The sequence below is a fragment of the Neomonachus schauinslandi genome, chromosome 6 (genome assembly GCF_002201575.2).
Source record: "Neomonachus schauinslandi chromosome 6, ASM220157v2, whole genome shotgun sequence".
NCBI lineage: Eukaryota > Metazoa > Chordata > Mammalia > Carnivora > Phocidae > Neomonachus > Neomonachus schauinslandi.
The window spans coordinates 1,029,295-1,050,885 of NC_058408.1; the positions used below are offsets into that span (position 1 = coordinate 1,029,295).

Sequence of the window (21,591 nt, forward strand, 5' to 3'; positions counted from 1 at the left end):
TATCACCCCCCAGCCCTCATACCTCAGCACAGACTTCATGTCTGCGGTCTCCCTCCTTCCCATTTCGGCTTCCTGGCCTTTATCCCCTCGCCTCTTGGAAAACTCAGGCTCCTGCAAGGCTCCTAACCTACCTGGCTGGGCAGCCTTTTCCCTCGGCAGTGCTGACAGCCAGCAATCCCGAGACTTGCTCCCTTTCACCGCAGCTTGGCCACCGGCTCCCATCACCACTCTCTGAGGCCTCATTGCCTGCATGGTGACCCCTGACCTCAGATGGCCAGAGGGTTCCTCCTCCTCCGCAGACACCAGCTCCCAAGGGACACCCTGGGCCTTGTCGCCACCCGAAGCCATTCAGCCTGCAGAGTCACCCATTCAGCCGCCCTGCTCTCCAAGGCCACTCGCTCATCTACTCCCCAGAGCCGTGCTTCCCTCGCAGGGACACTGCTAGCCCTTGAAACTCTGTGCTCGGGTCACCTGGGTGGCTGAGTCATTAAGCGTTTGCCTTTGGCTCAGGTCATGATCCCAGGGTCCTGGGGTCCAGCCCCGCATCGGGCTCCCTGCTCCGCGGGAAGCCTGCTTCTCCCTCTCCCACTCCCCCTGCTTGTGTTCCCTCTCGCTGTGTCACTGTCTGTCAAATAAATACATTTTTAAAAATCGAAAAAAAAAGAAAAGAAACTCTGTGCTCGACAACATCTGCTCATCCTGCCACCACCAAAAGAACTCAAATAAGTTAGTATGAGTGAAAAGCCTCTGCAAGCCGTATGGGTCTGCACAAACGTGAAGCCCTCCTTCTAGGCTAGAAGGCCTGGTCTGCAGGCTGGGATGCTGCTGAGGTGAGGCGGCAAAGAGGGGAGGGCCAGGACCGTCTGGCAGAAGCACAGATGAGCCGGGAAGGCATGGCGGGAGTTCTTGGGAGACGCCAGACCGCGCTGCCTCGGGGAGCTGCCTCGGGGATTCCAGAAGACGAGGCTTGAAGCAGCCAGTGCCCACCTCGCACTACAGAGAAGTGGCCCCAGGACTCAGGAACACAAGTACCCCTGACAGTAACCCCTCCCTAAAAAGGCAGACCTTTTTTTTTTTTTTTTTTTTTAGATTTTGTTTATTTATTTGACAGGGAGAGAGCACAACAGGCAGGGGAGCAGCAGGCAGAGGGAGGAGTAGGCTCTCCGCAGAGCCTGACTGGATCCCAGGGTCCTGGGATCGTGACTGGAGCCGAAGGCAGACACTTCACCGACTGAGCCACCCAGGCACCCAGAACCAGATTTTTTAAATAAAGATTCATGCTTTAGAGAACTATTTTTGTTGTGTTGATGATTGTGCGCTGAATGTCAGCTTTGGAGCTGGGGAACTGACCCACATCCACCTGCCACTGGAAGAGTAATTTATTGATTTCATTCCATGGTGTTTTAGTGACAGAGATTGGTTTTATTGTATTAAAGGAGGCGGACAGACGCCTCAGAGTCAGGAATTGGGAGCGGAGCAGCTGGGTCTGCGTGGCTGCAGCAAGACCGTTTTCCCAGCCTCGACAGGCTGCCCAGAGCTGCTTCCCTGTGCTTCTCCCCAGCACCGCACTCACGCTTCCCAAGCACAGCGGTGACCTGCTGGGTGCACACCCTATGGACACAAATAAGCAGAGGAGGGTGGCTCTTTGGGGCCAGTCTGGAAGCCAGAAGGGCCCCTTGTGGGCATCCTCAAGGCTGAGCCCTCATAACCCCAAACCCAGTTGCTCAGGTCCCAGGGGCAGCTCCCAAGGGCCCCTCCCTCCCAGCCCAGCCCCCTGCAGGTCCAGCCTCCTGTCTGTCCAGCCGCTGCCCCTCCGTGTGGCCAGATGTCTCTGCACAAGGAGCCATGAGTGAGGTCAAAGTTCAAGAGCCACACGAGGAAGAACCAGCTCCTCCAGAGCTCACCTGAGAACCTGAGTTCCAAGCTTGAAAATGTGGAGACAGGAGGGAAGGGAGAAAGAACAGGGAGAGGACTCTTGGGGTCAGCAGCCAAGGGCTCTGGTCCTCACCCTGCCCCTAGCAAGCATTGTGACCTCGGGTAAGTCACTTCCCTCTCTGGGCCTCAGTTCTCACTCACCTCTGAACAAAAGAGGTGGGCGTGATGCCCATGAAGGGCTCTCCTAGGACTAGCCTTCTCCTGCCCACAAGCTGGGGCCTCCTGGTGGCAGCAGGTGGCCACTGAGGAAGTGCCTGGGGAGGGGGAGGGCGCGGCCCTGATGGAGACACACAGGTGGGAGCTCAGTCGCTTCCAAGCCCAGGGCCAGCCTGGGAGGAGTGGGGTGAATAGCACTACTGACATTTCAAGAGCCCACTGGTGTCCTGAGGCCTGCCTGGGGTCAGTCTTCCTCCCCTGTCCCAGTCCAGCTATGACGGGTCCCTTAGGCAAGCCATCTCCTCTATCCCGGTCTCCTCATCTGTGAACAGTTACTGATGGTCTTACCTTCTCAAAGGCCTACTTCTCAGCAGGATAGAAGAACCCTGAACAGTTTTCGGCCCACCTGGATGAGAGAGGCAGGCCGCATGCCACGGTTTCTCCCACGGGCTGCCTCGGCGAGGGCCCGAGGCTGCCTTCTAGATCAGCAAGCATGGCAGGTCTATGTGGCCCACAGGTGCCGGGCCTCCCAAAGGGGGCTGATGCTTTCCTCTCCACAGCACCTGCCTTCGGTTCCTGCTGACGGGCGTCCCTCTGACTGTGGACAGGGTCTCAGCGACGACTTCGGTGGACAGGTCGCTCCCCTCAGGCTCAGTAGGGTTAAGTGTCAGCGGTGGTCAGAACTTCTCCAGAGGAGCCCTGCCTTGGAGGGAATGGGGAGAGGGGACACACACGTGTCTGGGGTAATGGGTGAGCTACTGGAAGGCTGGCTCTCTCCCTCTCCCATATCCTGCAAAGTCCAGCCCAGCCCTGCGACACTAGATCTTCCTTTCGGGGCACTGCAGGGGGACATGGTCACCCACCTGTCCCAGGGCTGGGAAGCAGGAGTTTTTGACCCCCCGGCCCCTGGCCTAGGCCCATCCGAGGCTGGGCCACTCTAACGCATGCTCCAAGTCAGGCCCACGGTACCCCTCCCCTGGGCTGTTGGCCAACACCTACTAACTACCCCAGTTTCACAGCTGGTCCCTTCCTCCGGGCTGCCAACGACACAGCACCTGTGTGCATCTTCCTTCATACAGGTGCCCTGCCCCCAATGCCCTTGATGGCACCCTCCGCCTTGCCCCCTGCAAAGCTCCTCCGGAGCCTTGCAGGTGGGCTGTGGGAGAATCCTGAACCGTCCCCTTAACCATCTGGCCTGGCCGTGGCCGCAGGGCTGTTCCCCTCCCTCAAGCGTCACCTCTGCCCAGGCTGAAGACCCTCCCGTCACAAATCCTATTATCCTTCACAGTTCCTCTTGACCCGCCAGGCTGTGTCCTCCCTGGCACCATTGAGAAAGGACTGATAAAATTCTGCTTGTTAGACCAATCCAGGCAGCCTCAGGGGCAAGGACTGCGGTCTGCACGGCACCCGGCCCAGATTTAAATGCAAGTTAGCTCCTTCCCCTGCCAGCCCCTAACACATGGTTTGGGAACCAGCACCCTCTCCTCCCGCGTCCGAGGTTCACGGAGGCCCCAGCTCCCCCCTTAGAGCTTAGGTAAACTAAGAAAACTACTCTTTGTGACAACTACTGTTTGTACAGCTTTTTCATTTGTCCTACAGTGACTGATTTCACCCTTGCGACAACCTCTGGGGGGTTGCTTACAGTCTCCACTTTACTGATGGGAAAGCTGAGCCCAAAAGCAAGGAGGAACACCTCGCCTGAGGCCCACAGGTGGGCAGTGGTGGGGCCCTGAGACTGGGTTTTCTGACCTCAGAGCCTGCTCAGACCAAAGGTCTAGGTAGGAGAGACCTGGGCTGGGCCTCCATGTGGCCCAGAAGAAAGAACGGGCGGGTGAATGGGGCAGGGCCTCTTCTGGAAGCCAAAGCTTACCAAGGAGAAGGGCCCCAACCTTCCACGAGGTGAGGGGTAGGGAACTCAGACAACTCCGCAAGAGCGGGTGACAAGGGGCTTCTGTGGCTCAGACAGCTGAGTGATCAAGTGGGAGGGGGGGAGGGAGGGAGGGACCTGTTGTCTGGGTTTAGGGCCACGCAGGCCAACCCCCACCCTGCAGGGTCCCTACCTGACCCGCTGTGAGCCTGTGACGCGTGAAGCGACCAGCAACACCTGTGGTCCAGAACAAGCCCGGATGGGGGGACATCCCTGCATCGGGGTGGCCCTGGGAGGTTCCCAAGGCACAAGCCAGCCAGGCCAGCGACGGGCCCACAGGGGGCGCTGGGAGAAGTTCTCAGAGGAATACGCACTTTGACCTTCAAGGAGCTCGTGGGGGTCGTAGAGGCCCAACGTCTGCCCCCAACATTCTCACCGAGCACCCCCCACCCCCTAGGATGGGCGGGACTAGGAGGCAGTAGCGAGAGACTAGACGAGAGACGGGGCCTGGGATGGCAGCGAGAGACAGGGGTGGTAAGGGCTGGCGGGGGCACTGGCGATGGAAGGCGGGGCTGAGGGTGCCGAGGAGGGGGCAGTGCAGGAGCCCGGAAAGGAGTGAGGCTGGACAGTGAGGAGCAGGGATGGGAGGGAAGAAGGGCAGACCAGGGGACAGAGGGGAAGTGGGGACGGCCAAAGAAAGCAAAATTTTTCCATTGAGAGCAGAAGGCCTGAGACACCCCTGACTCGAGTGATTCCCCCAAGTTGCCCCCCACCCCTGGAGCCGAGCTCTGAGCTCAGCAGAAAAGGCAGATAAGCCAAGCGCTTAAATGGGAAGGGTCCAGGCCAGAGCCTGGGAGGCCAAGCAGGGCCGGGCGGCAGAGTCCAGTGGGCCTGCCCCCAGGCCCCCCCACCCCCGGAACAGACCAGCCATGTGCGTGTGTGTTGGGGTGGGGAGTGCTGCCCCCCAGCTCTAGCCTCCCATGGCCCATCTCCACATGCTGGCCCCATGACCAAGACAGCATTCTGTGACCTGGAGCGGTGTGTTCCCTCGTCACAGTGAGGCTGTGGGTGCACGGGGGTGACGGGGACGGGACCCTGTGACCTACAACGGGGGCGTGAGCATCACCTACCTAGGTCAGCCCAGAGACAGGGTGATCAGTGGCCAGTGGCCCTGCTGTCCTGGGCCTCCCCAGCAGACCCTTCGGGTTCATGGCTCTCCTTTCCGCCCTGATTCAGCAGTTTCTGGGAGAGCCAGCTCAGCACTGCTTGGCCCCGTGCAGGTAAGGGGGCGCTTGGGGGCTCTTTCCAGCCTCCCTGAGTTTGTCATGCAAATGAAGAAAATGGGCCCGGAGGAGAAGAACCTGAAAAGCCGGAGCAAGCACCCACACCCTCTGGGAACCCAGGGGGCCAGGCTGTGCCCCCCTTCCCAGGATGAGGAAGCTGGCCTCCTTCTCGCCGGAATCCCAGCCCGGGCGACCCGAGTAGACGGGTCAATTCTGAGCACCTGCCGAAGACCAGGAACGTGAACAGGCTAACATAGGCTCCTCATGGGACCCAAATCCAGACCCTGGGCTGGGGCCAGCCTGTCCGGGTCCTCCCAAACCCCCGTCCGGAAGACTCGTTTTCTGAAGACCCCCAGCCCCTATCACGGACCCTCTGCCTAGGAGGAGAGTCTTCCTGAGGTCTAACGAGTCCCTCCTGCCGCAGAAAGCAGCTCCACTGGACGCCACGTTCTTGAACACTTCCCCATGCCCCACAGACCTTATAACCGCGCGCTGGCGGCTCGGGGTTCAGGGCCCCGCCCCCGCCCCCGCCCGCAGCCACTCAGATGAGCTCGCTGGCTTAAAGCCCCGCAGCAGCCCGCGGGCCCCCGAGCACCTGCCGCCCACCCCAGCTCCCTCCTGGAGCCTGCAGGCGCTCTCCCCTGCCCGAGGTCTCACCGCGTCATTCTGCCCCTGCACACACGGGGGATGTCCAGGCAATCGAGGAGGCGCTCCGGAAGAAGGAGTCCTGAGCAGGAGCCCAGCGCCGTCTGGGGTCCGGGAGAGCGCAGGCCAGGCACGAAGTAGTGGGGGAGGCGAGGTCTGCACCAAACGTGGATCCAGGGCGCCCCCTAGTGGCTCCCCCGCGCACCCAACCCAGAAGCCTGCTGGGGGGTCCTCGCCTCCCTCCTCCACACCCTAGAGACTGACAGCTTTGGAGCGCAAATTATGAACAGGCATTTTGCTTACATTGCTTTATTTAATCTCTCCCCAGCCGTCCAATCCCCTATTTTGAGGATCAGAAACGCTAGGCTCCCAGGGATGGAAGCACACTCCAAAACCCATGCTCATTTTCTCCATCTCCCGGGGGCCCCAAGGCGGCTGCGAGCACAATGGGGAGTCCCGGCCCTGAGGGCCCAGGGGTGGCTGGGAGGTGGGCGTGGGGGACAGGTGGGCGTGGGGGCCTCTGTGCTCAGATACGACCCCCGTGACAGAGCCCCCACCCCACAGCTCCAACAGCATTTTACTGGGGTCTGAGACTACAGCTCACACAGGGAGGTGCGGCCGCGTGAGAAGCAGGGGTAAAAAGGGGGCTTCACCACCCCCTCCCCGGGGGGTGGCTGCTTCAAGTCTAACAAAACCCCAGGGAAAGCCCTCGTGCTGGGCCTCCAGCCAGCAAGTCCAGTCCCATCCCAGGGGGCACGGGCCAGCGCGTGGAGCCCAGGGGCCCACGGTGGGGGTGCGCGTGAGGATGAAAGCTGAGGCTGCAGAGTCAGGATTCCGCCCCCCTTCCCCCAAAGCCCGCACTGGCACATGTCTGCATAGACAGCAAGACAGATGCCGCCGAGGCCTTTTCCCAGCACACGGGGCATTGGGGTGGCGCTGCGTGATTCTGCTTCCCTTGGGAGCCAGAGGAGAGTCCCGTGGTCCCGGGGCTAGGGTACGCCAGGCCTCAGCCCCTCCCCGGGCCCCGCCAGTGTCTGTCCTTCTTCCCTGACCTGTGGGGAGACACGGGGTGGGGGCAGGAAGAGGTCTTCAGGGGACGATGCCACGCGGTGAGAAGGGGCTCCTGGAGGGGAGGGGACCCTGTTCCTCCAAAGGCAGCCAACACAGGGACCAGACCGCAATCCCAGGATGAAGTCCTCAGTCAGGGCAGCAGGAAGGCGAAGCAACCCTCCTACCCCCGGACGCCTGGGCCTGAGCAGGACAGAGCAGCTCGGAGGAAACCCCCTCCACCCCGGGCCCGGCCAAGAGGGGCCGCCCAGACCACTATGGAGTGAGCTCCTGGAAGACAGGCTCCGAGGGTAGCCAGCTGCAGATTAAAAGTGGCTCCAACAAAGACCCCTCCTCAGGGCCCCTGCTCCTCCAGACACGCCCCCCTCCACTGGTCCCGGCCCCCACCTCTTCTTTGGCGCCTTGTCTCCAAAGAAGTGGCTGAAGATGAAACTCTCCAAGTCATCCACCTCATCGTCATCACCGGTCTGTCGCATGGCCACCTCTTCCAGGCTGTCCTCCAAGGCATCCACGAAGTCCCGGAAGCGGAGGCGGTCATGGCGGAAGAAGCCATCCTCGCTGAAGTAAGCAGGCGAGAGGGGCAGCTCCTCGGACAGCTGCCCGGCCCAGGGCAGCCGCGCCAGGTAAGCCCTCAGCAGAGAGGCCAGCTCCTGTTGCCGCACCGGGGCCAGCTCCACGCCGAAGTCCAGGCCCTCCTGCCGGGCACACTCGCGCACGCCCGAGCAGCCCTGGGGCACCCGGTACTTGTGCCTCGACAGCTCTGCCCACAGCGGCAGGGGGTCAGGCCCAGCTTTAGCCCCCTCCCTGCACTGAGGGTGCTTCTGCCTCTCCGCGGAGGACTGCGGGCCCCCACTCTTCCTAGGGGGCTCCTTGGGGCCCTGGCGCCTGCCATCCTTCTTGCTGCCCCACTCCCCCTCCTTCCCCTTCCCGGCCAGCTCCCTGTCCCCTTCACCCCGCCAGCCCTTCTTTCTTTCGCGGTCAGACCCCTCCTTCCTGTGCTTCCGGGGCTCAGCGTTCCGGTCCCCCTCCCCATCCTGCCACTTCTCCCTCCCACTCCCTTCCCTGGAACTCTGCAAGTGGGCCTCTGAGGCATTGGCACGGACCCCAGGGTGCTCGCCCCAGCTCTGCAGGCCCTGAAGCTTCGGGGCCAGTCTGTGGCCCGCGCCCCTCAGGCTCTGCTGCATGGACCCCAGCAGCCGCCGCGGCGTCTCCGGCTCCTGACTTAAGGCCGGGGCCTCAGCCTCTAGCCGCTCCTTCTGCTCCAGGAAGCCAGCATCTGGCCTCTGCTCCCTGGGGCCCAGTTGCTCGGTGACCCTGCCACCCCGGGAGCCCCAGCTGAAGCACACCCCGTCCGGGCCCCGGAGGCAGTCGGCCTGCAGCCCCTGCAGCCGGGCCCGCAGCTGCTGCAGCTCCAACTCCAGGGCGCGCTGGGAGGACTGACCCCGCTGCAGGGCCCCGCGCAGCCGGGCGTTCTCCTCTTCCAGCTCTCTGGGCCGCTGCACCAGGCCCTGAAGCTCCGCCTTCTGGGCCTGGGGTGGGGGGTGCGCAGGAGGGCCCTGTCGGGGCCGGCCCAGGGCCTCCCAGCCCATGAGCGTCCACCCATCCCCTCCTTCTCTTTGCCACCCACGACCTGCACCCGAGCCTGCGACCCCCAAATTCCCTCACGGACCGCGGCTTCCGTGTCCTTCTGTAGGCACATGCTGCGATTTGCTTGGGATGAGCCCAATGTGGCTCTCGCTGTCCCTTCCGCCTCCCACACCCGGAACAGACATTAGTAACCGACCCCACACTGCCTTCCCTTTCGTGCTTCCACGGCTCCAGGCAAAGCAGAGCCCTCAACCGGGGGGCCAACGGGCAACGGGCACGCTGGCCTGGGCCTCAGCAGGAGGAGTGTGAATACACCCTCCAGGGGATGAGGGAGGGCTGAGGTGGGGGGTAGCAAAGACAGCTTCTTCTGGGGGAGGACACGAGGGCAGCACCTGGCTGGGGGAGGGCCCACCTGGCGCCTGCACCACACATGCGCACCTGCAGCTGGGCCTGCAGCAGCCGGATGTCCTGGTTCTCCTTGGCCAGCCTATCCAGCAGCAGGGCCATGCTCTGCAGGCTGGGGACGCTGTCAGAGGGTCCTGGGACCCCATCCTGAGGGCAAAGGAGCCAGTGACCCCTCCTTCACCACAGCCCCAGCCGGCCCCGCACAGCTCCGGGCACAGGGAGCATACCTGCCCGTCCCCCGCAGCGTCGCGCACCTCTGTGTCCAACTCTGTGTCCGGGAAGACCTGCAGTTCTACTTCCTCCATGGGCCCTGCAGGAAAGCCAAGTCCCCGAACGGCCCCAGCATACACACCAGACCCCTCTCCCACCCACTCCCTCCCCTACACACACACACACACACACACACACACACGGCCGCCCTCCTGCCCGGGACCCGAGCCCCACAGCTGAGAGGACTGGCTGGGAAGGGGCCCAGGGTCAGCACGAACAGCCGAAAGGTCAGTCACTGAGTCAGAGATGGCCAGCCCCAGAGAACCCGCCCCGGCAGCCTCCCCCAGGGCTCGGCCGGGACAAGCCAGGCCCCGTCCCCACTCACCCTTGTCCGACTCTGACAGACCACCTGCGCATGGAGACGGAGGAGCGTGGTGAGGCCCACAGAGGACGGGGTGGGGGGCAGGCTGCGGCATGGCGGGAGGGCCAGAGGCAGACACGGGCCCCAGCAGGGGAGGTGCCACTCACCGGAGAAGAGGAGGATCCCCAGGCCCAGCAGAACCAGAGCCCCAAGGATGCACGTGTTGAGGGAGATGCCCAGCTCACAGCCCGCACCCTCGCCTCCGGCCTGGTCCTCCGTGCCTAGGGGCCCAGCGGGCTGAGGAGCGCTGGGCTGCCGGCCCCACCGTCTCCGCAGACCCTCCACGTCCACATCGGTGTCGTCCTCACTGCTAGAGCAGTGGGCCTCCTCCCTGGGCCAAGCTGGAGGAAGGGATGGGGACGAGGCAGTGAGGCCACCGGACAACAGGACGCAGTCAGAGACCGCAGACAGGGGCGCGCAGGGACCCCGGCCACGTCCACCCGGGCAGCGATGACTGCCCCGCCCAGCCGAGGGGGGCACCAGTCTTCCGAGTTGCAAACTCAAGGAGCAGCTCTACCCTAACTCAGCCCCCTTCCTCCCACGCGTGCCTCACCTCAAGCCCCGTGCAGCTCCTATCCACCTGGCCACTGCCTCTCGGGCCTCCTGGCTCTTCCTGGCCTAAAGGTGACGGTGCTTGGAGCACTGTCCACCTCACTGCACACTGTCGCCCCCCACCAGCAACCTCGCCCCACAGCAGACGAGCCCCCGGTCTGTAGCTCTGGACCCGGACGACTGGCCATGGGCCAGCCACTCCCGCCTGCCGTCGCCCGGGGACCAAGCTCTCAGCACGCTGCCCTCCACACTGGTTCTCCTCCGCGCCCACCCCCTTCCGAGAAAGGCACCACTGCTCCCATCTGGCTGCCTAAGCCCCCCCGTTCGCCTCACACCCAGACAACTCGACATCACGTACCCCGGATCTGCCCGCCCGGTGGTCTTCAGCACTCGCCCCCTCCGTGGCCCCAACCTCTCCCTCCACCTGTCACCGCTCAGAGATGGAGTCATACGCTGCTCGGCCACAAGCCCGGGACACCACCTCCTCAGCACAGTACAGGCGGACCCGTCCCTCTGCAGATGCTACAGCCTCGGCCTGGAACGTTCTCTTCCTCCGACCCTACTGACCCAGAGCCTACTGTCTCTCAGGGCCGCACTCAACAAGCCCTCCAGTGTGAACCTTCCCCCAAGCGTGCCCGCCCCCCTCGCCCTTCCCTCAACCTGGCCCCTGGCTGGGCCCCTCCCCCTCTGAGGGGGCACCGAAACTCCAGCACCCCGCCTCCCTGGTCTCCTGGGCCCAGAGCGGACACATGTCGGAGACTCAGGGGATGAGAGCTGAATCGAGACGCAAAAGGAGAAGAAGCCCCCTGGCAGAGAGGAAGAGTCCGGCAGACCCGGGCCCTGCCACTTACCAGCTACGTGACCTTGGTCACATCAAGTAACGTCTCCGAGCCTCGGTGTCCTCGGGGGCAGTGGTGAGGATTCACTGACACAGTGTAAGGAGACCCCTAAGCCACTAAGTGCTAGGGCTCGGACCCCAGCCATGCTCGGCAGCAAGCACTCGGCCCCCCATTCCTTCCAGAAGGAGAGTAAAGAGGGGCACATCTCACCTGCACTGGGCAATGAAGGCAGGCTCCCTGGGGGGCTCTGACCCTCCGCATCCTCTGTGTCCGGTCCCAGGCCTGCTGCCCCAGGGGCCTCGTCCGAGTCTCCCTGGACCAGCGTGTCTCCTGGGCCAGGGGGGCCCGCAGCACAGCCATTGCCTTCCACGTCCCCCTGAGCAGACACAGCCATGAGCACTCCGGGCCCCTCCCCGCTGCCCTCCCCCACCCACTGAGAGGTCCTCACCTTGGCCTCAGTCTTCTCTGGCAGAAGGGGCCCAGACTGGGAGCTTTCGCTCTGGAAGACGGTCTCTGTGGCGGAAGAAAAGGCCCAGGAGAAACACCACTGCCCCGTGTTGCCCCAAATGAACTTCCTACACAGCCCTCTGGCTTCTGCAGGACCTGTCAGGTTGGAAGGGCAGGAAAACGCCAGGACCGGACGAGGCAGGAAGGCTTTAGACCATGACTAACCCAGGAAATAAGACGAACCAAACCCCCTTTCTCGGAGGAAACGGGGGCCCTGCCCCCAGGGGAGCCCTGTTACCTCCTCCAGCCTCAGCCCCAGCTAACTCTTCCACAGCTGCCTTGGAGGGGCTCCCGAGGGCCTGGGGAGCTCGCTCCGATTCTGTGTCCACCGTGGATTCCCGGCCCAGGGTCTCCACGGGCAGGCTCTGAGGGAAGGGGTACAGGCAGAAGGCCGCTGCAGAGGACAAATCCGGGAGCACGGGGGGGCTCTGCTGGGGTCCCTGGGCCCCGCTGCACTGCTCAGCGACCCCCACCCATATCTCACAATCCTGAGCCGAGGCAAGGTGCATGGCGCGGGTCGGCTGGATGTGGGCTTGGGCTGTGCCCTAATCTCACCTGCTGCTGTGAGAAACCTTCCAGAGGCTATTTCTGTTCAGTTAAAAAGTGCCACTGGACCAAGACACCAGATCACACACAGACCTGGTGCCCCCACCCCCACCCTCCCAAAGAAGCCGGCTGAAGCCTGGGTCTCCCCACCTCCCCACAAATGAAGCCTGGCAACTGGCTGGAAGGTGGAGGATGGCAAGAGGACAAAGCCCCCTAGGGGCTAAGGGTCCCCATCGGCTTCCATGTAGCTGTCCACACCACGGGCCGCCCATGTCACCTGCATCTCCCAGGCCCTTCCAGCCCCTCCCCTGCCCCACACACCCCTCCCCCCGCTGATGCGGGCAGAAGACAACTCGCCCCGCCCCACCCGGGCTCTCCCACCCTGTGCACCCCTGCTAAGCAGGCCCACCACCCGCTCCCCGCCCAGGGCTCCCACCACCCCTCCAAGAATCATTCTCCACTTGAGTATGTTCTTTGCAATTTTCAAACCACTTTTCTCTCATGGCCGCCCCTATAAGCCGGGGATCACGACCCCCCTTTTACAAGGGGAGGACAGAGGTAAAATCCCAGTGGGTCAGCAAAGGCAGCCAACAGGAGGCCAGGGCTCTGGAAGACAGTGTCCCTCCCTCTCCTCTGCCGCTGTGCCCCAGGCCGTGTCCTGCCCCAGCACCTCCCTGAAGCCAGCTTCCTCCCTCCCCCCCTCCCCCCCCTCCCCCTGCCCCCCTCCCTCCCCCCCGTCCTCCTCCTTCCTCCCCTCCCCCCCGCAGTGCTAACACAGCAAGTTGCCAGGGCTGGGTCCCTTGATGACCCCCTTCTCCCTTCTCAGTGGCTCTGGGGACACGGGAGCCCACTGGCTTCCTGCCCTGCCAACCACCAGCTGCACTGCAGGACCCTCAAAATGCTCCCCTGCTCACCCCACCCACACGGCAGTGCCCCCTCTGCCCAGGGCAACGACTGTCCTGAGTCCCTTTGACCCAAAGCCCTTCGTGATCCCCCCTCAGGAAGACGCCTGCGTGCCTGCGTGCCTGGGTCTTCGGGGGTTCCCAGGCTCTGCCCCCCACCCCCGCTTCATTCCAGCACGGTCTAGCCCACGTCTCCACCTCATCCCATGGACTGCCTCAGTCTCCCCCAAAATGGCTTTCCTGTTGTTGCCCCAGACCCTCTCCTCACGCCGGTCCCCTACTTCTCGCAGCTGACCCCATGGTACCTTTCTTTCAAGGCCCGGTCCAAGTCCAGCCACCTGATTCCTGGGGCCCGATCTCCCTCCTGCCCCTGAGTTCCCCTGGCAGCCAGCAGGAGGTGACACAGGTGACCGTGGGCACCAAGGAAGGGCACAGACCCAGGGAGCAGCCCAGGCCTGCCGGAACCTCTCTTTCATGGGGTTCCCAGGCCTGCTCTCCCTACCTCCGAGCCGGCAAGCACCCAGCTGTTGTCAGAGTCTGGGCAGGAAGCCATAGTTGCTGAGGTCTGTGAAGCCACCGTCCCTGCCGCCTGCAGAGAAAAGCGCTCTTCAGGACCCCAGTTCCCTTCCGCAAAGGCAGGATGCAGAGAGGAGCCTCGGCTGGTCCCCAGGGCTGGGGAGCAGCTTCCAGAACCAACCCTTCTAACCCTAACACCTCCACTGTTCTGGGCAGTACCAGCCTCGCAAATCAAAACCTGCCAACAACCACAGAGAAATTCACCTCTCCCGGGGACCAGCAGGGCCTTGGGAGACTGGACTGATCCTGAAAGGTCAAAGCACAGGGCTGGAAAGGCTCCGGGGGCCAACCAGGCCAGCCCTCTCAGGCTAGAGTCAGGGAAGATGAAGGCCATACAGGTTGGCTAACTTGACTTTGCCAAGGACGAGCAGCTGATGAGAGGAGTGAGGAAAATAACCACCCCAGACTTTCCCACCATCACCACCACCTTCCAGCCCCTCCCCTGCCCCCCCCCACACACACACACCCCGCTGCGGGCAGAAGATAACTCGCCCCAGCCCCACCAGGGCTCAGAAGACAGGACTCCCACCCAGCATCAGCCCTTCACATGGTCTGGTTCAGGGATCCCCAGCACTGGCTGGGCACTGGAATCACCTAAGAGTCTGATTCAACTGCTCTCAGGGTCAGGCTCAGGCCTGGGTCTTTTTTTTTTTTTTTTTAAGATTTTATTTATTTATTTGACAGAGAGAGAGATAGCGAGAGCAGGAACACAAGCAGGGGGAGTGGGAGAGGGAGAAGCAGGCCTCCTGCGGAGCAGGGAGCCCGATGTGGGGCTCGATCCCAGGACCCTGGGATCATGACCTGAGCCTAAGGCAGACGCTTAACGACTGAGCCACCCAGGCGCCCCGGGGGCCTGGGTCTTTTTTAAAAACCTCCCAGACGGTCCTCATGTGCAGCCAGGCCTGAGAAGAGTAGGCAGATCCATTCGCAGGTACCCTTAGTAAATCTCCTTGTCACGCCAATTCTCCTTTCTAGATTCTGTTTCCTTGCTCTGTGATCTGCAGAGTTCCATCTTAGGGAACTTGAAGGCCATGGGGAAGGGCTCTCATGACAGCTCACAGTTACAAAGACTTTACAGTTTGCAAAGCAAACTGCAGGGCTGTGGGCCTGCCCCTCGCTAATCTACTCTGACTTGGCAGGACTGGGGTGGGAAGTCCTCCAGCTTCCAAAGCCTGACACAAAGCAGGCTAAGAGGAGGGAGACCTATCCTGTCACTCAGGCCTAGGACTGTCCCCTCAGGCTGGGCAGCTGCAACTGGGGCCTGGCACAAGGCAGGAGGGGCAGACGAGCCAACCCCCCAAGTCTTGGACTGTGGTCCTTCAGATGGTAGGTGACTGTTTCCTGAGGGGCCAAAAGAGTGGCAAGCGGAAAGGGCTCTGTAAGCAGACCCCGGGAAGGGAAGGGAGGCTTGGGAAGAAGTACGGCAGTATGACACCCCACGCGGCCCCCTTCTCTTTCAGCTGGTGCAAGTCCTCCTGCACAGGGCCCTAATGACCTGTGGCCCTTCAAGATCCATGGCTGGGACAGATACCTCACAGTGTCTTCCCCAATGCCCATGCCTCCCCAGCACAAGCAGCATCCCCAGAACACCCTGGCCAGCTTCTGCAGCATCCCCAGAGCGGCCACCCCCCCCAGGCACACACTGGGCTGTCATCATCCCCCGCCCCCCTCCGGTCCCCCGTCGCTGTGTGTGACTGCTAACAGGTGGTGGCAGGAAGGAAGTGGCAGCAGCTTGGGCCGAAGTCCCTGTTTATCCCTGGCTGTGTACAGCCTGCTCGGGTCCTCCAGAACCAGGCACCATGGAAACCAGGGTGATGTCAGACCCCCCGTCTCCATGGAAACCAGCCACGGTATCTGGGTCAAGAAGACAAACACTTCGGAGACCCAAACAGGAGACAGCCTGGAAGCCCTACACTCAGGGTCCCAAACTCGGCTCCCTCCCTCGCCGCCGAGTCCGTCCCAGATGCCACAAGCTAGCTCCGCGCTCCCCGGCCCGCAGCTCTTTGCCTTATTAGGAAGTTGCTTCCTCGGTCTAACCTCCACCCCTCCCCGCGCTGCTTCCAGAGCTCTTTCTCGCCGACCTCTCCGCCTCCACCCCCTCCCCACTCGCAGTCCGGCAGGATCCAACAAAAACACACTTTAGACAGCCAAAGGGGGAGCTCTGCCTCTCTGGCTAGCTGCACTCAGCCCCTCCAAGAGTGGCTCCCCCAAACCTGTAAAGCGGAGGAGCCGCAGGAGCCCGCCCGGGGCGCCCCCCCACCGCGGCCCAGCGGCGACGCGCACGCCCGGCTGCGCCCCCGGGTCCCGCGGCGGGTCCGGAGGGCCCCCGCCCCGTAGGGCCTCACCTGCCCGCGCCTTCGGTCTTCACCCGACCTGTTGCTGCCGCCCCGGGTTTCCAGCCCCGGGAGGGAGGGAGGGAGGCTCACGTGACTGGGGCTGGCCAATAGAAGGCCAACTTCCCTGAGGGGGCGGAAACTTTCGGCCAATAAGAGCTGGAGTTGAGAGGCGGGGCCGGGGAGGAGGACCTGCACAGGCCCCGGACCCCGGCTGACCCCCCGGGAACTGACTGCGCTTGCCGCAAACTGCATTCGGGTCACCTCCCCTCCTTTCCCGGCGTCTAGACAGTTTCTAGAGGGAAGACCCAACTGAAAGGCAGAGGCACCTCCTGAGACAGAGGGCCAAGGTCGACCGTAGGACAGACAGACAGACACAGCTGCAGGATGGGGGAGGGGGCACGGCGAGCCGAAGGTTGGAAATAGCTCTCCCGCCGTTCTCCCCCAGCTCCCGTGCAGCGGCAAGGTGCCACTGCTACTCTCCTAAAAGGGGAGGAGTGGGGGTCTGGGAAGCGTCCCCAAATGCAATCTGCTGGACCAGGGGCAGCCCCTTCCCACTACACTTGATCGGGGGTGCGGGGGGCGGGGGGTGCTAAACCCAGAAGCACTAACGGCACTTGTCCCCGAGGCCCTGGCTGCAGGCCTGGCCCAGGAATGTGCCCAGAAAGGAAACGCGTTCTCACTCCGGGACTCAGGGGTAGGGGTGGCGCACTCGGGCCTCCCTTGGCTCCTCGACTGGTACCAGGATCAGTTCAGGGGCCCGCCGCCAGGAACCCTGGGGCACATACCTATCCTCACCCCTCAAGCATCCTCCCCACCGGTGAGAGGCTCACTCCAACCTTTGTGCGCAGAAACAGCAGGAGTCCTTGTATGGATTTTCAAGTCCTTTTATTAAGCCAACCGTACAAAAGACCCCCACCACATCTCTGCCACCCCCATTTTCTTCCAAAAAGTTGTGGGGAGAGAGAGAGAAGGATTGAGCAGACCCCTCCCCCAGGAGCCACTTAAAAAAGGCAGAGATGGGGGCAGGGGAGGAAGACATCACAAAAATATCAACAGATAAAAGAGGGGCAACAGAACCACAAACACAGCACAAAGCTGGGGGGGGGAGTGGGCTGGACACTGGAAGAGAGAAGCCCTGAACCCCCTCCCTTCTTTCCCACAGCCTCAAGCCGCTGCCCCACCTGGGCAGGCAAATGCGCTCTGCAGTACATTTGCTAAGTCTTCACAGGCTAGGGTCCCCAGAGAAGCGGCCAGGGGACCACCAGCTCCTCTGGGCCACGCCTATGCCTGCCTTCCCCACCCCACTGAGGAATGTGTGCTTGAGCTGCAGTGCGGGGCTCCTACCAGGCCCTGGGCCCATCTCTGGCAGGCAGTGCCTGAAAAATAAAATATGAACACATAAAGCCCAGTGCAGGCCTCTGGCTGAGAGGAAAAACTGCTAATCACCCGGCCCAAGATACACAGAAGGGCAGGGAAAGAGAAGCAAAACACACCCAGACCCTGGACTGCATCTCAGGACCACAGCAATGGCCGTCCCGCTACCTCCCTCCCCCACGGGCTGGGACAGGGATCCTTCGATCAGGAGATGAGGTATAAGGGTTCTGTGCCTTTCCAGGCTTTCCTTCAATCGAGCCAAGGAGGCAGAGGAATACAGGGGCCAAAAGCTCTAGACCACCGCGGACAGGACCGTGCAACAAACGGGCGAGGCAGGGAGGGCCATGCGAGCAGAGTCCACGTTCCAGGACAGTCTGAACTTCAAATATCCCGGTCTGTCAGACCGCATATCCCAATTTTTGGCAAAAATATGGTCATTAGGAGACAAGCCCAAGAGAGGTTGAGAAAGGGCCAGCGGCTTTGGTATGAGGGACACATGTCCGGACATCATCTCTTACCCACAGTCTTGAAGCCCCAAATCACCAAGAAACTGCCCCAGCCAAAAGCTCTCCTGCTTCTTCAAGCTATTTGGTTCTCTGAAGGGGTAGCACTTGGGTAGGTCTTAGGAGGAGGCAAGGGGAGGGTGAGAAAAAGGAAAATTCCCCATTTATTCCCTAAAGCTGTCTCCTAAAGCCCATGAAAAGGCTACTGCCGGGATGGGACCCCAACTCCTCTGGCCACTCCACACACTAAGGCTGCAGCCGTGGGACGAGCTAGGAGTGTCAGGCACAGGTGCTGGGGCATCCATCGTCTGCCCGAGGAGACCCCCGCCCTCCAGATCTTCCTCCAGCCTCTCTTCTCCTGCAGCCACACCCCTCGGCCTTCGGGGACTGGAGCCACCACAATGCTCGGCAGGGCTTTGGTTCCCTGGATCTGTTGATCTCATCGTGTACGTGTAAGTTTCCAGAAAAGTGAGCAATCCAGGCTCTTCTGCCTGCCCACCTCAGTTCCTTCTCTGCCCCCAGGAACCACTGTGTTTCTGCCCCATGGGGACGGGAAGCCAGTGGAAACCATCCCCCTGGTCGGCATCACCCATCGTTAGCAGCCACCAGCTGCCCCACGCCCTCACGGATGTACACAGACTGGATCTCCTTGGTCTTGAGGCAGAGATCGCAAGCCCAGACGGCGGAGGCCTCGGTGGTCAGCAGCCCGTACGCGCTCTCGGTCATGCCCGTACACTCACGGTGGAACCACTTCTGGCAGGAGGCCTCACACAGGATGGCGTCCTGGTCATCGTTCACCTCACTGCGACAGGCGCCACACGGGTACACCAGGCCTGGGGGAGGCTGAGGCCCTGAGCCCCCACCCGCCTTGCTGGGGGGTGCCAGGCTGTTGGCATCTGGAGTTCCCCCACCCCGCCCACTGCTGTTTGGGGGGAAACTGGGCTGATTCCCATTAACAGCAGCGGCTGGGGAGCCTGAGTGAGGCTCCTGGGGAAAAGCAGTGGGAGCGGGTGGGTTCAGGGGCTTTCCCCCATCCTCACCACCAGGGCCAGGAAAGCCAGGGTCCGGGCCAGGGAAGGGACTTGTGTTGGGGGGCAGGCTGGGGAGCCCCTGACCAGGTCTCTGGAGAGGAGAAGGGCCAAAAGGTACTCCCGGCTGGGCAAAGCGTTGGGGGAGAGAAGGGGGGCCCAGCTCCCCTCTGGGAGGTTGTCCCATGGTGGGTGAGATCATGGGGCCAAATCCCCCCACCGGGCCTGGCATCATCTGCCCACCAGGAGGGCTGAAGTTCTGACCCAGAGGCTGGTTGAAGGGTTGGCTAGGAAAGTTCATGTTGCCTGGGGGTGGGTAGCCGGGGCCCTGGGGGGGCATGTTGAAAGCAGGGCCCATAGGGTTGGGAGGAAAAGGGGGGGGCTGTCGACGAAGGGGCTGGGGGCCCCCTCCACCCCCAGTGCTGTAGCCTGGAGGTACCTGGCCTGCCATGCCCCCCTGTACACGGAAGCCTCCAAAGGGGACAGGACTGCCAAGGAACGGAGGGGCCGCGCCCCCCACCTTAGGGGCTCCGAAGTCATCCTCGAAAGGGTTGGATGCAACCAGGTGATCCACCATGGGAGTCGGGGGTGGCGCAAACTCCGTCAGATGTGAGTATGCAGGGCCCTAGTGGGGAACAGATGAGGCAAAGAGGTTCATGGGGGGGAAACACACAGCTAAAAACCAGGAGCGCAGCAGAAACACAGAACGTGTTCTGGACGCTCCTAACGGCCAGCTTGGATGTAACTCGAGACAGACCTCAGACCGTAGTAGAGAAACAGAGGGTGGAGAAAGCAGGCACAACTGTGCTGAATGCTAGCTCTGACGCTGAATAAACTCAAGACCCTTGAACAGGTGTTCCGCTTCCTCTGTAAAACAGGGACAATGCCTATCTCCCGAAACTGTTAGAGCACCATCAGCACAGAGTGCTGGAGAAGTCATTACCAAAAACCTCAGTAAGTGGTAGCTGTCATCTACAGGGAGGGAACCAGGACAGGAAACATGCGGGGAGAGGAAGACTGCCGGCCTGACTGAGAAGATCAGCGGTCCCACGGCCTGACGGCGCCCCCCGCCCGTTTGTTAGGAAGTGGAGGGAAAAGACCAGCGCAAAGCAGCTTTCTCTTCGCCCCGCACCTGAGGCAAGATACACACCCACTGCAGCGGGGGCACGAACGAGCCCCCCACCACCAAGCCGCACTCACCTGAGTGTTTGACTTCCTTCGCTTCTTCTCCGGGCTCTTCATCTGCAGACCTGGAAGCGCAGCAGAAGGCGGACACAAACACGTTTCCCTGAGGCTGCCCCACCGCCAGTCCCCCGGACGCGCCTGAAGCAGCTCTTCTAGCTCGGACAGGCGCTCGCTCACCGACTCAACCAATACGAACAAAGGTGCCACACGAGACACGCCGCGCGACCACACTCTCGGCCGCCTCTTCCTTTAAACGACACACCGCCCCTCCGACCCCCCGGCGGCTCCGGCCGTCCGTGCGTCTCCCAACCCCGGCGTCCTCCATCTCGGACACCCGGCCCCCGCCCCTCCCGCCCGAGCCTCCCGTCGGGCCCCCGGAGCCCCCCCGGCCCCCGGCCCCCGAGGGCCCAGCCCCTCGGCGCTCTCACCGGCCTTGCCCTGCTTCCTCCCGGTGCCGGGCGGCGCAGGGGGCGGTGCGGGGCCGCCACCTCCCTCCAGCTTGTCCGGTGGGGGCGGCGCCGAGGCGGCCATGGGGCGGGGGGGCCGGGGTCAGCGGCGGCGGGGGACGGACGCGCCCTCGGGCGGCACCATCGCCGGGAGGGGGGTCGGGGCGCCCGCGGGGAGCGGCCAGACCAGGCGGCGAGGCCGGGGGGGCGAGCGGAGCGCCAGCCGCCAGCCCGCGGCCACACCAGCAGCAGCACCAGCGGCGGCGGCGGCGGCGGCGGCCGGAAGCGGAAGTCGCGCGGACGCCGCCACCGCGCGGCGAGGGGGCGGGGCGTGGGCCGGACCACCCGGCGGCCGCGGGAGTGCGCGGCGCGGGCGGGGAGACGTCCTGCGGGAGGGGCCGTCCCCCGCCCCCGACGGGGTGGAAGCGGCGACCGAGCACGGGCAGCAACAGGGACCACGAAGCCGAGGTACAAGAAATAGGGACTTTAATGAAGAGGATTTCCCTTTGGTATAGTGAGGCCCGTGGAGACACCGTGCCAAACGAAACGGAAAGGCCAGGACCGAGACCTACACTCGCAGCGGCAGGACGGGCTCCGGGGCTCCGGGCCGGCGCGGGCGGCCTCTACCAGGGCCTGTCACGGCAGGTGTGAAGCTGCTCACACCCGTGGGGCCTCCCCGCTTCGCTCCGTCTAGTCCTAGCTCACGATCTGCTTCTCAGAGCCCCAGGTCTCTGGTAGAAAAGAGAATGCTGTCGGGCCCAGCTGCCTCAAAGGCTGGGAGGAGGAAAATGTCAATCATTGTAAAAAGGCTTTGAAAAGTCAGAGGTGGCGTGTACACGTAATTGATTATTGTCATTTTGTGCTCAAGATAAGCCATGGAAAACAAGGAAAATAAATCTACAGCCCTAAAATATATGCATATAAAATAAATGCCTTCCCAAATCTACAGATGGTATTTGGGGATTGTCTACTGCTTTCGTCTCGATGCCCCGTTCCTGCCTCCACAAAGCCACCTGGGAGAGTTACCAGTTGAGGAGGCCCGAATCCAGTCACCAGCCCCCAACCCCAGTAGGAGGAGGCAAGGACCAAGGACTATGCTTTGGCTGTAGAGTATAATATGCATGCAACATTGGGGAGGGGGGAGACGACTTACGAAATGTATATACAGACCCCTTGAGTGAGCCCCCCCCCCCCCCCCCCCCCCCCCCGCCCCCCCCCCC

At 62.6% G+C, this 21,591-nt stretch overlaps 2 protein-coding genes across 6 annotated transcripts; both read right to left on the reverse strand.

Annotated features, from left to right (window-relative positions):
* Positions 1–6,185: 6,185 nt before the first annotated feature.
* Positions 6,186–15,897, reverse strand: PBXIP1 (PBX homeobox interacting protein 1). Of its 5 annotated transcripts, none has more exons than XM_021682004.1 (11): positions 15,845–15,897; positions 13,426–13,512; positions 11,714–11,840; positions 11,417–11,481; positions 11,179–11,344; positions 9,685–9,918; positions 9,542–9,565; positions 9,201–9,256; positions 8,980–9,093; positions 7,342–8,483; positions 6,186–6,938 (listed from the first exon to the last, which is right to left on the reverse strand). In XM_021682004.1, the coding sequence occupies exons 2-11, from the start codon at positions 13,474–13,476 to the stop codon at positions 6,893–6,895; spliced, it is 2,025 nt and encodes a 674-aa protein (XP_021537679.1). In that variant the 5' UTR covers positions 13,477–13,512; positions 15,845–15,897; the 3' UTR covers positions 6,186–6,892. The 5 variants fall into 5 exon arrangements, with proteins under 5 accessions (XP_021537679.1, XP_021537677.1, XP_021537681.1 ...); XM_021682002.1 differs by having other exon boundaries at positions 9,174–9,256; XM_021682006.1 differs by lacking the exon at positions 9,542–9,565 and having other exon boundaries at positions 9,174–9,256; positions 9,772–9,918.
* An 812-nt stretch (positions 15,898–16,709) lies between these two features.
* Positions 16,710–20,669, reverse strand: PYGO2 (pygopus family PHD finger 2). Its single transcript, XM_021682001.2, has 3 exons — positions 20,354–20,669; positions 19,941–19,990; positions 16,710–19,365 (listed from the first exon to the last, which is right to left on the reverse strand). The coding sequence occupies exons 1-3, from the start codon at positions 20,454–20,456 to the stop codon at positions 18,298–18,300; spliced, it is 1,221 nt and encodes a 406-aa protein (XP_021537676.1). The 5' UTR covers positions 20,457–20,669; the 3' UTR covers positions 16,710–18,297.
* Positions 20,670–21,591: the final 922 nt, after the last annotated feature.

Coding starts and splice junctions, on each gene's coding strand:
- PYGO2 (XM_021682001.2), bottom strand. CDS start 20,456: ATGGCCGCCTCGGCGCCGCCCCCACCGGACAAGCTGGAGGGAGGTGGC. Junction 19,991..20,353: donor GAGGAAGCAGGGCAAGGCCG/GTGAGAGCGCCG, acceptor CTGCGCTTCCAG/GTCTGCAGATGAAGAGCCCG. Junction 19,366..19,940: donor GAAGGAAGTCAAACACTCAG/GTGAGTGCGGCT, acceptor GTTCCCCACTAG/GGCCCTGCATACTCACATCT.
- PBXIP1 (XM_021682002.1), bottom strand. CDS start 13,476: ATGGCTTCCTGCCCAGACTCTGACAACAGCTGGGTGCTTGCCGGCTCG. Junction 11,841..13,425: donor GGGTGCTTGCCGGCTCGGAG/GTAGGGAGAGCA, acceptor CCCTTCCCTCAG/AGCCTGCCCGTGGAGACCCT. Junction 9,257..9,541: donor TCTGTCAGAGTCGGACAAGG/GTGAGTGGGGAC, acceptor GCTTTCCTGCAG/GGCCCATGGAGGAAGTAGAA.